The sequence below is a fragment of the Onychomys torridus genome, chromosome 20, assembly GCF_903995425.1.
Source record: "Onychomys torridus chromosome 20, mOncTor1.1, whole genome shotgun sequence".
Taxonomy (NCBI): domain Eukaryota; kingdom Metazoa; phylum Chordata; class Mammalia; order Rodentia; family Cricetidae; genus Onychomys; species Onychomys torridus.
This window is the reverse complement of record NC_050462.1, coordinates 11,275,929-11,294,004: the sequence shown is the minus strand read 5'-3', so window position 1 is coordinate 11,294,004 and position 18,076 is coordinate 11,275,929. Positions and strand designations below refer to the sequence as shown.

At 42.9% G+C, this 18,076-nt stretch overlaps 1 protein-coding gene across 19 annotated transcripts in view; it reads right to left on the bottom strand.

Moving 5' to 3' along the window:
* The window catches only part of Anks1b (ankyrin repeat and sterile alpha motif domain containing 1B), a 1,022,809-nt gene that overhangs the window by 65,195 nt on the left and 939,538 nt on the right, over positions 1 to 18,076 (bottom strand). For 15 of the 19 annotated variants that reach the window (XM_036169508.1, XM_036169510.1, XM_036169509.1 and 12 more), the window contains 2 exons: positions 14,564 to 14,671; positions 12,437 to 12,616 (listed from right to left, as the gene is read on the bottom strand). In XM_036169508.1, the coding sequence (XP_036025401.1) occupies positions 12,437 to 12,616; positions 14,564 to 14,671 (288 nt within the window). The remainder of the gene's footprint in view (positions 1 to 12,436; positions 12,617 to 14,563; positions 14,672 to 18,076) is intronic. The other 4 variants (XM_036169520.1, XM_036169521.1, XM_036169522.1 and 1 more) reach the window with 1 other exon arrangement.

Genomic DNA, 18,076 nt, shown 5'->3' with positions numbered 1-18,076 from the left:
AGTCAGGAGACACTGCCAGCTGCCAAACAAGATGTAAGGTACCAGTAAGCCACTAGCCATGTGGCAACTTATAGATTAATAGAAATGGGTTAATAAGATATATGAACTAGATAGCAAGAAGCCTGAGCCATTAGGTCAAACAGTTTAAATAATATAAATGTCTGTGTGTTCATTTGAGTCTGAGTGGCTGCTGGCCTGGGTGGGACTGGAGAGAACTCCAGCTACACCTAACTCCCATGTTGGTATCTCCAGTCCAGAGCTCTCTCCCATAACTCCCAACTGGGATACCCAGCAGCTGACTTGACACCTCTACTCAGACACTCAGTTGGCATCTCAACCTGAAATGCCCCAACCCAATCAGCCAGAGGCCTGCAGTCCCTCGTTCTTAGTCCTGATCTCACACTCCATGTCCAGCAGCAAATCCTCCTGCACGTACTCACTCAGCTATCACTACCTGAGGTTAGCCCCACCTCTTCTCACCCGACCATCCTTTTCTTCCCCAACGAGGTTCACTACTTCTGCCTTTGTTCTCTTAGCATATGTTTACAATACAGGAACCAAAGCGACCCATTTAAAACAAAAGCCAGACTACGCCGCTCAGCTTGCCTTCTCTGAGAAGAAAACCAGTCTTCACAGCGGCCTCTAAGGTGCTCCATCTTCTGGCCCCCACCCCACAAGCTTCCTCTTCCTACAGATCATTCTGCTTTAGAGAGCCACACGCAGACACCTGCTTTAAAGCGTCTGCCATTGTTTCCGTCCAGATGTGGCAGAGCTGGCTCCCTCATGCCCTGCATTCTCCTCTAACGACATAGGCTCAGAAAGATCTTCTCTGAGCCCCCCCAGCAATTTTCTATCCCATTCAGGACCATGTTTCCCATATTGCCAAATGGTTGTTCTTTCAATCAGAAGTTTAAGGTCTGGGGAAAGTTTAGAGCATAAGAAATGAAAGATCTCCCTGGTACCCTGACGTTCCTCCAAATAGCCATGGGTTACCTAAGGCATGCGAGGACTGGGGTGGGGATCAGCCCTGTTTTTAATTGACATTTATGGAAAGATGATTGCTACAGACATGATCTTTTCCATAAACACTGTCAGAGGGAGCCTTCAGCTGGAGTTAAGAATCTGATCATGGGTCTCCAAATAAAGTAGGCTGTTGACAGCTCCAGCTACCCAGCCATTCCAATTAGGCTCTGGAAACCTTCAGGGATGGCTGCTGATTTGGTGTAGTTAGATTAATAAGGAAACTTCTGTGAATACAGCCCTCCAGCCAGATTCTACATGTGATGAAAATCTCTGTCTTGGTCTAGACCTGAAAAGAAAAAGGACTCTCTGTTGTTTTTCTTCTGTTAGTGTAATACTGCCACACTTCGGGGTGTTCAGAGATTGTCCAGGAAGACATATGAAAGGTTCAGAATGGAAGCTAAAGGAACAAGGAAGTCTGTCCCTCCTCCCAGAGGACAGCTCTCCTAAAGCAACACAAAAGTTCAAAGGCAGCAGAAGAAAAGGACGCGTCACCAGAGGAAGCCTTAGCCAGTGATCTTGGCAGCTCCTTGAGAAGACCTGATTAGATCTGTCAAAATGGAGTCAAACAAACCCAGCACAGCTAAGCCCCCAGGCAGACTTCACTCTAGCAGCCGTGGTCCTGTGGTCCTTGCTTCTGTGTGGGCACTAACTGAACCCCACCTGGATGCCGGAAACGTCTGTTCATCTCCCCTAGATGGAGGCTGACCCTCCCACCTTGTGGGCACCCTCACCACTGCATCTGATTTTGATTCTTCATAGCAGCCACACTGTCAACTTCTCAAGTTCAGCGTTGGCGTCTCTTCCTCGTCTCAAAGAGTGAAAGACAGGAGTGACTACATTGCTGACCCTCTTCACACAAGGTTCCAGATGAGCCGTTTCATTTGCAGAGAATGACAGACTCACGAAAATGCCATCTCCCATCCTTTTGCTACCTCGCTGAAGAGCCATCTTACCAAATCTTCAGGGTCCTGGCCTGCCCCTCACGTCGGTGACAGGAAAGAGTCTTAGAAGGGACAAGTTGGGCCAACTGGTGTTTCCTTGGTGACACCTGATTGTGGGACTCTATACTGCAGGTGACCGCATTGTAAGCAGAAGCAAACTGTGTTTCCACTGCAATGGAACAAGTTCTGGTACTGCGTGCTCAGGTGTCTCCCCGCACCTCCCCATACCTCTCCCCTTCTCTCCTCTTCCTTGTTAACTCTCTTCCTGGTTCCAATAGCACATTAAGTAATCTTTCAGCTGCCAGTGTGGCAGAGAACTATAGGTTACGGTATTCCTATCACCTGTTGTTGGTATAATCTATAACCTAAAAGGACAGTTGTGGTTGTCCTTGGCATGACTCAATTATCTGTAAAATCTCTTCACAGGCAAAAAACATGGAGCAGGATAGAACTGAAAGCTGTCTGTGCACTCACTGGACAGCTCTCTGGGTACTGAAGCTCTCTCTGCTGTGTGAATTTAAGACAACTGGGATCATACTGTTTATAGCAACAGGAGCTGTTGTATGTGTTCTACCTCAAAGCTGAAATGCCATCTCTACTGACACAAACATGTTTCAGGCCAGCAAAAAAGCAGAACTATTAATAACTTGTTCAGAAAGGCAGCAGTCGGCTTTTTATCATAGCATGAATTGCTGCAAAGAAGCTAGATTTTTGCAAAGTAATGTGGTTTTTTGTGTGTGTGTGTGCCAGTGATATCTCTCCAAAATATACATTATAGTCCTTTCTTGCAAGCGGAGGCTGTCATTTTCTTTCTTTCAACTCATTTGTTAACTCTATGTTCAACATTTGTTTCTTGCTCTGGTTAAAAAGAAGCATTGGACAGAGCCATTTGTTAGAGGATATTTTCCAAGATTCCAATGTGTGCTCATTTCATCCTCACAGAAAAACTGGAAAAAAACAAGAGCTACCTGAACACTCAATCACCTTGAACGATGTCAATTTAGGAGGTCTCTGGTAGGAAACTATGGATTCCCCTCAGCTGTACTTTGCTCAGCATCTATTTGATGCATTGGTGGATGATCTGAGAAGTGCGCTTTTCAAGTTAACTTCTTATATTTAGCATAGTACAGAGCTGGGAAGGAGCTCGCTGATGAACTCAGTCAAAACCAAGTTCTACAAATGCTTCAACAGTCTAGGATCACTAGACAAAAAACTTGATAAGAAATAATATAAATGAAAAAAACAAAACCAAAAACACAGCACTGTTAGGGGCTGAGAAGGGAGGGAGGCATGGCTCCAGCTCCTTGACACTGGCTGGGAAAATGTCATGAAATGTCACCTGCTGTATTTATGTCATGACCTATGAGTTCAGAAGAATTAGTTGTATGCTAATGGTGCTCAACATGAAGATGAAGACACAGCCAAAGCTGAGGATCCAGGTTGATTCTTAGCTTACATCCTACCTATTAGAAGGATGCTGGCAAGGGATTAGATACTGTTAATATAGAAAGGGGAAGGCATCGGATTGCCTTTTGTCTTAACACTTTGTATACTCTTCACACAAATATTCAATCAGGTATAATAACAATATCACAAATATTTTGTAAATGAAAATATGATTACACATTTTGAAATATGTAATTCATAAAGATCTTGATATGTTTTATATATCATAAATCTTTTCCTAAGGAAAGCTAGCTTATACCATGTGCAGGAACTGCTTAGGCAGAGTTTGCATTCATAAAGATTCTATTTCCACACCAGTGGAGAGATATTAGTTTGGGCTTACAAACTAGAAAATAGAAATAGTTTTGTAAAACAGCTACATTTTTATGCATTTATTCTGTTGCAGTTGAAAAAGCATAATGAAGAAGAAAATTAGAAAGTATCTCATAATAATAACAATAATTTTGAGGATAATCCAAATGCATAGCTCCAGAGTTTCTAAAATGCTTTGACAAATGTTACTCTCTTTGTGCTTCAAATTAATAATAGGAGGTGTGTATTAGCTACACTCGGAGAACCAAGGAGCTGTCCAAGGTGACAGAGGTGGAGTTGGTTGTTTTTGTTTTTGTTTTTGTTTTTAAGCTTGACTTCATTACTTCAAATCTGAAAGTCTAAAAAGCTCGTCAAATTAAGTACAGAAACTGAAATCAATACCCTTATAATGTAACTGATTTCTATTGGATATTGGCAGAATTAGAAAAGTGAGTTTCTTCAGTTGCTCACTATGGTTATTTCTGTCTGCTTGGAAACTAACCCCGTTTATGGTAAGAGGAATCTGACTGTCCATCCAGAGAGCTCTCTCCCTTCCACATCCCCCCTTCTCTCTCTCTCTCTCTCTCTCTCTCTCTCTCTCTCTCTCTCTCTCACACACACACACACACACACACACACACACACACACACACACCCCTCTACCTTTGTGATTAGCTTAGAGAGAGACAATTGATCCAAACCAGACTGATCTGAACTGATAGGACTCAATACCATACTTTCAAGATGGAAGGATCAACTCTCTTTGATGTTGGTTCAAACTGTAGAGGAACTGGGCTTGAAACTCCCCAGATGTAGGGAAAGCATATTAGGGAAAGGAGCCAACCCAAAGGAGGATAGAAAATCTCAGAGAAACGATCATGGGGTTTGCCAACATGCCACAGTCACTACAAAAATCCTAAGATCAGTTCCAATGACATGGGGTTTTCAAATATTGTCCTACTTATTTATTCAGTTGGAAAGAGAATCTTTTCTATTGACTTTAAAAAACAAGATAAAACAAGACAAAAACAAAATGATCTGCTTTTAATTGGCAACAACCCCTTGGCTAAGCACCAGCACGTGGAGGGAAGGCAGAAACACCAGAGCTGAATGACCCTGGCTGAAAGAGCATCTCGACTTCACAGGGACTTGGCTCAGTACAGCCCTTCCCATGGAAGTCATCTTGAAGTGTTTTGTTTCTGTTCTTACTCACATGCATCCCAAGAGTCCTTACTGACATGGCTCTTTAGTTTGATTCCAACAGAATTAACTTTGAGAGGTGTGTGCTACCAGCCCTATTTCCTCTACATTAAAACAAAACAAAACAAAAAAAACTTTTCTTTTATTTTTATCACTAGAGAAAGAAAAGGGAGAAGAGAATGGTAGAATTCTCTTAGCCTTTAAATTTTTAGCAAGGTCAGATTATAACAGCTGACACTCTGACCCATGGACTCTAGAACTGGACTGAATATAATGAGGAGCATTCCAAAAATTTAACAAGTAGAAAAATAGCCTGGTGTGTGTCTTTGAGAACAAGCTGCTCAATGTCAGCAGGCCTCAGGCACTACGAAAACCAGAAGGTCAGTTCCATTGAAACGGCATTTTCAAACATTGTCCTATTTCTTTATTCAGTTGAAAATAGAATCTTTTCTATGGAGTTAAAAAAAAAGGTCTGGTTTTAATTTCTCTAGAAAAATGACTGGAGGTGTTGAGGTCTGACTTGGGTCTGTGGGGACAAACTCCATCGGTCTCATTTGCTTCTTTGACAGACTTAACGGAGAACAAAAGACTCCATATGTATAATACAAGGAGTGAACCTCAAGGGGGCGGCTCTCTCATTTCTTCTGATCATGTAAAGATGTGATATGGGGGATAAAAAAGACCCTTACCATATGGGCATTCCTAATCCCAAAGTTGTCAGAGCTAAGGGGTGTACTTTGAGAAGAGGCAATGGATTGACTAAATTAATAAAGAAAGCACACCGCTCTTTAGGTTTGTAACTGTTTTCTACCTAGGCTTGGTGTGAGGCCTTCAGTCTGGCTTCTTGGCTCATAGACAGAATCAATATCTCAAACTACCTCTGAAGCTGAGCTGTCAGCTTGTCCACTGGACCAGATGTCAATCAGGAAGCTCCTATGTCAAAGGGTTTATTCTTAACCTCCTTTTTGTTGCACATTATCTGTCCATGCTTAAGTCTGAAGAGTTTCTCTTTAGACCATGGAAGAAAAACTTGAAATCATGGACAGGCAAAGCCTTTATAAGTAGGACCTCTGTGATGGAAAATCTAAATTAAAATGGAGCCACTAACTGATGGACATTAGAAAGTATCTGATGTAATACAGCTATAAAAAATTGTTTCTTCCAATATAACTGTTATGTTCAGAAGGCTCATTCTGTAACTTCCCAAAATGCTGAGCTTGGGGCCGAGCTTCTAGGAGAAACATGTCTTTTCTCTTAGGAGAAGTAGGATAATGTAAATAAATGACAAACTTTCTTTTCTTTCTTTCTTTCTTTCTTTCTTTCTTTCTTTCTTTCTTTCTTTCTCTCTTTTTTTTCCCAAAGAGGGATAAATGCTTTTTGGGGACATCTGTACTTCTCTAGTTAAAATTTTTATGTACTCTGTGTCTTTTAAAAGTCCAAAATTTCAGGGCTGGTGCTATAACCTGGTCATCTTGCCATAAGAACATGAGAACCTGAGTTCAGATCCCCAGCACCCTTGTAAAAAGCCCTGCATGGCAGTGTGGGCCTATAATCCTAGTGCTGAGGCTCTCTGGGGCTCACTGACCAGCCAGCCTAGCACACTCTGTGAACTCCAGCTTCAGGGAGAGACTGTCTAAAAAACAAAACAAAACAAAACAAACAAACAGACAAAACAAACCGAAAATATGTGGGTTGATTGAGGAAAATACCCAATATCACCCTCTGGCCTCAATAAGCACAGATGGATCTCTGCCCCTCCCCACACATGCACATATACATACAACACACACATATACAAGTTCTAAATTTAATTTAAGGGAAAAAATCCTCTTCTCACTTAATGTTTTATACAATCATGTCACAATATATTATTTCCATAGGATTTCCTTGGCTGTATTCTTTTGTAACTTGGAAGTGGCAGAGATGGATTCCCCCATAGGTTCATATATTTGAATGCTTGGTCCCCAGTTGATAGAACTATTTGGGAAGGATTAGGAGATGTGGCTTTACTGGGGTAAGTACATCCCTGTCTGGGCAGGCTTTAAAGTTTCAAAAACTCACACCTCTCCCAGTTAGCGCTCTCTCTCCTCTCCTCTCCTCTCCTCTCCCGTCCTCTTCCCTCCCCTCCCCTCCCCTCCTCTCTTCTCTTCTCCCCTCCCCTCCCCTCCTCTCCCTCTCCCTCCCCCCCCACCTCTCTCTCTCTCTCTCTCTCTCTCTCTGCCCTGTAGCTGAATCTCAAGATGTAAGCTTTCAGCTGCTGCTCCAGTGCCATGTCTGCCTGCTGTCATGTTCTCTGCCATGACAGTCATCAACTAACCCTCTGAACTGTAAGTCCCAAATAACCTTTTTCTTCTTTAAGTCACCTTGGTCTTGTTGTCTTATCACAGCAATAAAAAAGTAACTAAGGCAACTATCTGTGCCTGTCTGTCATCTATCTATTAACATCCATCCATCATCCATCCATCCACTATGCGTCCTTCCATCCAGCCTCAACAGTTTATACTACACTTTCACACACATTATCTGAGAAGCAGGCATTGTCCACATCTTAAACCAAGTCAATTAAAGTTCAGAAACACAAAATGACTTGGTTCATTTTGCACATCCAGAAAGAAATCAACTCAGAACCCTAACTGAAGACACCCTGAAGAAGAGTCACTGTTGAAGAAACACCCAGGCAAGAATGTCTGTGTACAGAGTCTACTCTGGCCCCACACAAAGCTTCCTGCAGACACACGAAGACAGAATGTTGCCAAGATGGAAAAAGGGTCTACTTTGTTTGTTTGTTTTCAAGACAGGGTTTCTCTGTGTAGCTCTGGCTGTCCTAGAACTTGCTCTGTACACCAGGTTGGCCTTGAACTCACAGACATCCGCCTGCCTCTGCCTCCCAAGTATTGGGATTAAGGGCATGCATCACCTCCGCCCGGCTTAAGAGTCTCTACTTTATCTTCTGTAAACCTCATAACTTTTTATCTAACAGGTTTCCTAATGGCAACCATGAGCTGACTCACAAAGTTTCCACTAAGCTATTAGTGACTTTTTCTTGTGCTACTTGTACCTACATATATGTGTAATTTCCCAATTACAACATGTGGGAAATTGCTATTTGTTGAACGGCTATCCAACTGTTTTATAGCACTGGGCATCAGGGGTTATTGGGGAAGCAGGCTGACAGGAGGTCTGAGTCATAATAAATTACCACTTATTTACTGTGAGGCATAGCCCTCCCCCACCTCAGTACAGATAGACTGTTTGGAGGATTCAATAAGAGAAGGGTGCAGTAAAACCAGGTAGGGATAACAGGGACCAGCAAGGACCAACAGGATGGTGGCAGCAGGGCCCCCACATGGGTGTTTCCTTCCCTTTAATAATATCAAAAGAATGGAGATCTGTGGAGCTAATACATGTAAAGTACTTCCAAATGAAGGAGTAATTGATCTAGTCATACACATTAAGTAATTCTTCGTAGATCAAGAAATATTAGGCTTTCAACTGAATTCCCTTTCTAATGAATTAGAAACAATTTGGAAAAGGCCTTTGGAGTGCCTAATATCTGCTCCAGGCGATATTGCAGGGCTTCGTTTTCTTTTCATAACAAGGAGAGCAGTCAAAACACAAGGAATCCCACACTACGGCTTTTCCTTGGTAACCTCTAAGTTGACGCTGGTGCAGAGGAATGTGTTCCTCTTACTGTTTCTACATTTGTGAAAACATAAGCAGGGGTTCATTTTCCGTGAATTTCTGCAAAGGGAAGTCCTTTGATAAATGGCCACTGCATTGCAGATTGTGGGGACTCTTGGCTTGTTTTCTTCCTGAGTCTGAGACTGTCCCTCCTGAACACCAGAAGTCCAGCCTCTTCCTTGGCTCACTTCAAGAGAACATTGACTTTTCCAAAGAGTCATTCAAGAAAACTGCTAAGTGTTACAATTAGACCCTAAATAGTGGGGTATTGTCCTCCACCTGGTGTGTTTCCCATATTTACATGTACTCCTCATCTTCACAGGAATTAGAACATAATGCTGTTCTGCCGTGTATGAGATGCACATCAGCAGTGTGGAGGACACCTTATTTATGCTACAAAGAGATAAAGAAGATGCTAAGGTCCTCAGGAAATCAAAAAGCACTGTACACACGAAGGTATAGTTATGTAAGTGTGAGTGCAACATTTATTTCTAAGGGGTAGGGAAATGGAGACCCATTTTGTATCTTCCAGGCTAATGAGCTCAGTTTCGAAGCACAGGCCAGGGAAACAACATTTTCAATATGGCAGAAAGACCATTGTCTAGAAGTTCTTACATCATTGCACTAACTTTTTAAAGTGCTATTGGTGTTAGAATCAACTGTGCTTTTCACACTGGATACCAGAGTAGAGTGTTTATATTGTGGTCAAAGCAAACAGCAGCCATAATATCTGCAAAGTACCTATATTCCAGACAGACTGATCTATCTATCTATCTATCTATCTATCTATCTATCTATCTATCATCTATCTATCCTGTGTATTTGCATGTATGTGTGCATGTGCATGTGAGTGCAGCATGCCACAGTACACATGTGAAGGTCAGAGGAGGGGACTGAGTGGGTTGTCTCTTTCCACATGTAAGTCCCAGGGATGAAGCTAAGCTTGTCATGCTTGGTGGCTGGTACCCTGACCCACTAAGCCATCTTGCTAGCCCAAGACAGAGATCTTTCATATTGGTTTAAATTGGAAATGGGGAATTAAAATACTACCCTAGCATTACATTTTCAATATCCACTAACAAACGAGTTTGATAGGTAGAATGGATATTATGCTGATCTCAATTTAATTTTGAACTCAGATTCTTTCTTTCCTGAAGCAAAGTAGATCTTCTGGGCAGATTTCAAGAAGGCAAAAGTCCCGTGAGTTATTGTAGAACTTGAAGGTTTTTGGCCTTGGAACCTCTACAGTGGGGATCAGGTGAGCAAGAAGATGTAGAGAGGTTCCTAAACATGAGACCCGTCTTGGGGATCTTCTACTAATGGCACCCCTTCTCTTAGCAGTAAAGAAAATGAGTTTAAAGGTGGACTTCCATATTTTGTCAAACTAGAGAGGGAATTAACCCACCTCTTGTAAGCCTCTTGGGAGAGGCCCTTGGGGGAAGGGCGCCGGAACCAGGCTGCTGGTTGGAAAGGTGCTTTATCGTAAGGATTTTAACTGCTAATTCCAACCCATTGAAACCCAAGGTGAGTAGCTTAATGTACAAGTTCAGGGCAAGATATGGTCTGGGGCAAGTGTTTTAGACTGTTAAAAAAAACAAAACAAAACAAACAAACAAACAAAAACCAGCCCAAAACTGAAAAAGACGGATTTCAAAAATTTGTTCAGCAAATGACTCCAAGACCAGATGGGGAAGATTAAGAGAAAACAACAACAAAACAAAGCATCATCTGAGCACCTGACTATAATTAGAGCCAGGTAAATTGCACCGTTCAAACAACGCAATCACCAAGTATATTTTGAACCGTTAGCGTTTCGGAATGGCACAATTTTAAGCAGTATACAATCATTACTCCACGATTCCTGTCCTTGCGAGCAGATTCTGAAAACAAATTCCCAAACTGAAATGAATACAGCCTAGAGAACTGCAATCCCAGGATCTCTTTTTCTTATTGATCAGATTCCGGTAGCGCTATCTTCTTTTTTTTTTTTTTCTCTGCAGCTAAAGTGCTATATTGAACTGCAGGATGCTAGACGGCTTCTAATAAGCTCTGGGCTGCCGGCAGAGCCTCTGTCTCCATCAGTCACTCGATCCCTGTTAGCTGGACCCGGGAGGGGTTGCAGCCCTCTACCACAGCCCATCAGCCGGCTAATCTCACTCTGCTTTCCGCTTTCCTCACCTGGTCAGATAAAGGCTCATTCAATTTTCTCAAGGCAAGACAGTTCCTAAAAGGGATGCATTTCAGGGAGCAGTGACAAGAAAAAGGATGTGGGTTATCCAAAGTATTCCTGGCCCTACTTGGGATTCTGAAGAAGAAACCAAGGGAACGATTTTGCCAGGTTACTCTGAGTGTTCTGACAATAGACAGAAGAGTAATTAATTTCTCTTTGAAAAGACTCTGCCCTCTGTGAAGAAATTTCATGAATGATAGGAGTAGCTGAGGCAGGTAATTTTTGGTTACTGAAGGTGCCTCCGTCAATAACAGTGAAAGCTCATTAAAGGGCCATCCTGTCTTACCCGGGAAGACAAGGGTTCAGAAATGACTGAATTTTAATGACCATGTGGTTCAAGGTTGAAAACCATGTCTCTGAAATGGTTCCATTAGGTAAACTGAACCACATTTCCCACAAATACGAAGAGCGGGGAACCAAAGAGTGGCCTGGGGAGGAAGTTCCCATCCTCTCTATTTAAAAGAGCTTCCATTGAAACAGCAGCAGATTTACAGATAATACCCAAACACAGAGAACAGGAAAAGGATCCTTTTCTCCTCTCTCCCATATTCCATCCATCCTATTTAACAAAAACCGTAAATCCTAACACTGCCATTCCTGAGAACAATTTGGTATTGAGAGAGCGCATTGCAGGCCCTCTCTCACCATGGCATTGTGTAGTCCTGGTTTCTAGAGCATTCTCTTCACATATTTCTTCCTTCAGTTAAAACACAGAGTGTCTACCAAAGACTTTCAAAATCACAGTCTCACTAAACAGTTGAGAAAAAAAAAATTAACAACTGAGCCAAAACAATCATATTTACATTTTCACCTCTGAGCTTGCAGCTAATGTGTGGGAGGCAGAAGACAGGTTCTCAGAACTCGGAGCTCAGCCTTCAATGACAAAGTGAAGAGCTGATTCTGCCCATGGCTGTCCATACATCCTTAGCTCTGAAGGGGGCTGGGGGCAAGGTTGCAGAACGTGCTGTCCATCTGACACAGATGTGTGTCACCGTCTAGTTATGACTGACTCAAGTTTCTGAACAGAGGTCCAGGGACACAGTAGAGTGAACATTTGTACCAAGGAAGGAAGGGCTGGCCAACAGAGTTCTCTTTTCAAATATCTGCATCAGGCAGCATTGTTATTTCTAACTGTTCAAGGAGACAGTGTGACATGCTGCAATTACTCCCACTAGGGGGGTTCTATATAAACACGTGAGCTTGGGAGGAAATGACCTCACATGAAGCTCTTTCTTTTCCCCAAACTTCTGCTCCGTCATCCACATTTAAAATCTAGAGTTTATTATTCCTTTTGTTGTGACTTGGTAGGGACTCAATTATATTCCTTTTCCATAAAGACCTTGTGAGTGCAGCAAGACCAGCTAGTTATAACTAACTTACTGAGAGTGGAATTCAATTATATATATATATATATCCATCTCCTAGAGGGGGCTGGTTCAAGCTAGTTCAAGAGAGCACAGAATGCAGCACACTTTATAAAAATGGTCAAGTTCAACTTAGGCATGGATAGTAGGCATCCATTGTGAGCTACTGTCCAGTATCTGAATGCATTACCTGCTGTGGGTAAAAGGCAAACACATCACAGAGGCTGCGAACACCTTACCTGAGCCATCTGCCTCTCCAGCTTGGATCGGGGAATATCATCAAAGTAGTTCTCATGTCTTCTCCTCCTTGCATCGCCCTGCATGATAATGTGAGGGACGTCTAGGGAGCCACCAGTGGTGTAAGTGCTTTGGCTAAGTGATGGAGACAACTGAGGAGGAGTGTGATTACCACTGGGTTCCTGAATGAAAATACATCATGAAATAAATACCATGCTCTTGTGGCTAGCCTTTGGTTTCAAAAACTGTGAAATACGAACACAATAAGCTATAGGGGGGTGGGAGTAGCTTTCATTCACCTGCTGGGATGGCCAACATTCCACTGTTAATTCTATTAATGGTGTGGTGAAGCCAATACTCCTGCCTCCCACTGGTTACAGGCCAAAGGTTTAAAGTATAAAGAATCACACTGTTGCCTTTTTTAAAATCCAGTACTTTGGATGATCTTAGGGAGGTTCATCTCTGTGGGGCACCCCAACACTATCATGTGTTTACCAGGGATGGGACTGTGGGCAGCGCATCTTCACTGCGGCGGATGCCATGACAAGAAGCTAACGTGGGACTAGATGGATCCTTGATCCTCCCTCTACCAAAGTGTGATGTGACACAGGGCTGGGAAGTGGACACAGTATGGCAACACAGCATGTCACACGACGTACAGACTGCGGAGCAATGCGTATAATGACAGAGGATGCTTTCCAACAGCAAAGACAACTCTAGCTGCAGACTGGCTGGAAGATTCAGGATGCAGTGGCTGCACTCTGGTGTTCTCAAGCCACAGGAGGACTGGAATCATGAGATTTTGCAGGCCACTTCTTCCCCTGACTTCCTTTGACAGAGTTAGACCCACTTTTGCTAGGATCCCCTTCCCCCACCAGCCCAGTCTTTAATTATTATTTCCATAAGTCTTTTCTTGGGAGTCAAGGTGAGCAGTTCAGAAGGGAAAGGCCGGGCCGTATAAAATGGAAATGACTTCTCTGAAGAGATCTCTCAGTACATTTACATGGATGGTGCTCGGAGCCTTCCCTCTTTCCATGAAGTAGAGGGAGACAAGATAATGAACCCTTTCTAGCTTAATTTTTCTAATGTATTTGGAGGCCTCTTGTGGAGGGATAAATATGAGCCTTATCTTATTCCCCAAACCCTGAAGTAGCCTACAGATAGCTTATACTGATGCCCCTGGTACTCAGTTCCTCTGGGCTTCTGGAAGGAGCATCTCATAGACTCTCTTTCCCTCTTCCAAGCTGAGTCAGATTCATCAGTCTAGAAGTTTCTGTCCTGCCCAGCCCCCTACCACACTGACTGTGGCCTGCAGTTCACCGACTGTCACCTATCAGGGCCATTTATTTCCCCAGGAGCATATGCTTGTGGCTACCATTTATGGCTCCCTTTCCTGGCATTTGAGAGGGGGATAAGATACAAACGAGTACAGGACTAAACCGAGAACTGAGCTTGTCAAGGAGACGTGGCTTTCTAATGGACTTTTGAGGAGATCACGTGGGCTTCATGAAGGCGGGGCCTATGGCTATACTCTGCCTTTACGAACATCTTGCCAGAGATGATCACCTCTTGATTTCTTTTGGCCCTTCCTTCTCACTTTTCCTTTTTGTTTTTACCTCTTATGATTTCTCTCTAGTCTTTCTACCCCATGTTTATAAAAATATTGCTGAAGGAAACAGTTGGTAGTTTACTTCATAACATTTTAGAGTCTATATTCTTGATTTTTTGAAGTAGGTAAAAAATGGTCATTTTTCATTTCTTGAAAAAAAAAAAAAAGAAGAAGGACCCTGAGGTTAATTTTAAATCGATCTGTACTTAACTGTGGTCCCTGATCGATTTTGTTTCTGTGGGTTTGAAGAGTCTGACAGAAAATTCATTCCCTTTCTCTTGGGAGGGAGAGACTGGGGGTGAAGGGGTGGTCTTTAAAAGCTAGTCACACCGAATTCCCTTACAGTGTATTTCTAGGTCTCTGAGTTATATATTGAGAAAACCTAACAATCAAAAGGGTGGCTGTTTTCTACACAGATAAGGCAAGCGGTGAGGAGAGCAGCCTGCACTTCCTCTTCCACGACTTCAGTCATCTGATTTTTGAGAAGGGTAGAGACCAAAATGGACATGGCGGCACTTACCCTGAGGGTGATGGACCGAGGGGGCTTCTGTGGAGGGTCCTCGTGCAGCCTGTCTCCCAGAGATGCCAAAATGCGTTTCCTGTGGCCAATCAAACTGATTTTTAAAACCTGAAACAACATGTATTTGGGTTAACTATTTTATCAGAGGGGGAAGAAAGAATTTGTAGACGTCCTACAATACAAACAAAGAGGTTTGTGCAACATTAGCTCTATCCTGTGAGAGACCGAGTATGAAATCAGGAGCACGCTTCCATCTAGAGGGATTGGAGGGAGTTAACAACCCGAAAGCCTGGGTGGAGAAAGCAGAGGGGGGCCCTGGTCTCACTCTGCACACTGGCTTTGAGAGCCCCTGAAACACAAACCGGCTCTTGGCAACGACACGCTGAAAACTCTGGATTCCTAATGCTTTTAGAAGAAAGGTTAAGCTCCCTGCAAGCCTCATGGAGAAGAGCCTGGTGCAGTCTGTCCCTCTCTACCCGTACCCTTGTTTCCTCTCCTCCACACAGGATTCTCGGTCATATAGCCTGGATGCCTGAACACACACACACACACACACACACACACACACACACACACTCACTCTCATCCTCCCACTCCGCTCCAGCACCTGTGGAACAGTTGCCTGGAGACTTTCAGGTAACTACACTTAGTAGTCCGGCTACTACTCAATGCTGCCTCCTGAGGAAGAACTGCTCCATCCTCTTCGCTGAAAACACTGTACCATAGTCCCATAAACTCCACCATGTTTGTTGTTTTCCTAAACCATTCTTTGAAATGACTTTGCTGGAATGCTTATGTTTCTGCACCAGCCCTTCCCACTTGGTCCCCCTAAGAGCAGGGCCCGGGGACTTGCTTATCACTGTTGTTTCTGCAATGCCCAAAGCAAGCCGAGAAACAAGGCAGGGAGGGGGCTGGGCGTGGGACTCAATGAACCAGAAGGAATGGGTATGAATGGGGATTAAAGTAGGCGGGTTAGGGTGTGAATGGTTGCTAGTTCTGCCCTCTTGGGGTAAACTGGGTGTTCAAGGACAGTGCCTTCAAGGGTGGTACTGCATCTGTGGAGGAGATAAGGGAGCCTCTGTCCTCTGTCCAGTCCTGTAATGACTGACAGCCACTACCCTCTGTCTCCCCAGCATCCCTATCTGGAAGGGCTTCTTGACTTACAGATGAACTGGGGTTCTGAGAAGTTAAGTTGCTTACCCAAGAGCCCCTGTGTGAAGACTGTGGGATCTGATTCAGGCTTGTCTGATTGTCAAGCTAGTTTTACGCAAAGGTAAATGCTGTGAGGCTTTGGGCATACCTCCAAATGCCACGTCTTAAAACAATAAATTAGGAATACAATCATAAAATATTTTCCCCTTTTTGTGTCTATGTGTGCCCCTGGATGTAACAGCTCTTGACACATACCAAGTTTCTAGCTATGAAAATTAATTTTCCATTTCTATCAAGTTTTACAGAAGAGAAGCTGAAATTTATATAACATTTATATGCTGATATATATAACATTCATATAAATCTATATTATAACATTAATATATTTATATAGTACATAATTAATTTCAACAATATAGAACACATATATAATACACACACACACACACACACACACACACACACACACATATAATGCTACCTTGAATTTTGCTTACTTGCTACCTATTGGTTATTTTGTCTAAATTGATTTAGGTTTAAGGTTTAAAAACATTTATTTATTATCTCATATGCGTGTACATGGGCACATGGGTGCCATGTTACACATGCCAAGGTCAGAGGGCAACTTGGCAGAGTCAATCTTCTCCTTCCGCCATGAGGTTCCAGGGGATTGAACTCAGGCTGTAAGGCTGGCACCAAGCACCTTTATGTGCCGAGCCATCTAGCCAGGCCCTACTTTAAGTTTTCAATAGCTCTATGTCTTATCCCTTTTACATGGTAAATGCTAATCAAGTTGACCTGCCCCATGGCCCTGTAGTTTTTCCCTGGGCTGACGAATCCTAACATTCGCAAGTGTGATATGATAAACAGCTCCTCTCTGCTATCAGTGACTTCACCTGGGCACTCTCCCACTTTATTACGGTGGCTTAAGAAGGTCGAAAAAACACAGCTCAGAATATTCTGGGACTAAGTGAACCATGGCTGTCAGTTTGAGCAGGATGCTGTTTTCTGCTTTTAATGACCTCTCAAAGATGCTCATTTTCAGTTCACCTGATGGAAGGCTAATCTCTTAGATGCAGTGAGAATATAAATACATACATGAGACAAAGGGGCATATTGACCGTAAAATCTTTTAATTTTGCTGTAGCGGATAGTTCAAATCCCTTTAGTCTTGGGAGAATGGTTTGGATTATTTCTCCCTAAATTCCTTATCTTCCAGTTGTCCACGCAGGAACCCATCTGCCATCCTTCTGCCCACTCACGCAGCCTGGCTCTGTCTTTCCACATTTCTATTAGCCAGCTTGGCATTTCACTACATGGAAGAGCATCGAGATTTCACTGAATCCTCTTTGCAAATATGAATATGCTAATAAAGTGTAGTCCTGTGCTCATCACTCACAGGCAGCATTAACTATTGGAGCCAAAGAAATATCCATATATTCTTGTATTCTTTCATTTTAAGCTTCAAGATCAAAGATTCCTTCATCTCAGAAAATATACAACACTAATCTTTTCCAAAGATATTTTGCAAGTCTAAACATACTTAATTTTTTATTTTGTTTTATTTTATGTGTGTAGGTTTTTTTTTTTTTTAAACCTGCATGTACATCTGTGGACCACTTACACACCTAGTACCCAAGTATGTCAGAAGAAGGCATCAGATCTCCTGCATCAGGAGTTACAGATGGCTATGAGCCACCATGTGGGTGCTGGGAATCTAACCTGGGAACTCTGGAAGAGCAGCCAGTGCCTTTACTAATGAATCACCTCTGCCGTCCCTTCTTATTCCCTTTTATTCTCATTCTCTATTACTTTTCCCACCATAAGCTTCTAGTGGATGTTATTCCTGCCCCCCTAAAATCCCTACTTCCCTTTTTCCCCAGTAAGTGATTGAACCCAGCACTCATGGTACAATGTTGGGCCTCTGACTACTGCTAAGAAATGCTCTTTTGATATTTTAAATAAAGATACCCAATTCATGTTCTGAAAAACAAACAAACCCACCCAACACTGACAGTAACCACAACTACTGTAATTTCATTCTTGTGTTTGGTTTTCTCTCTCACACTCAAGTTTGGACAAGTGACTCCTCTGGCTTCACTTTTCCATCAATAACACCAGGGGACATGGCAAAGGTCATCAGAAAAATAAAGAGGAAGTGTGGTATACATATCAGGAACCTTGGTACTTGACAGCAAAGGCAGGAAAATCGCTCCAAGTTCAAGGCCAGCCTACTTTATGTAGTTAATTCTTGACTCCAGGCCAAAAGGCTAGACAGAGAAAATCTCTCTCTCTCTCTCTCTCTCTCTTTCTCTCTCTCTCTCTCTCTCTCGTTCTCACTCTCTCTCAAACACACACACA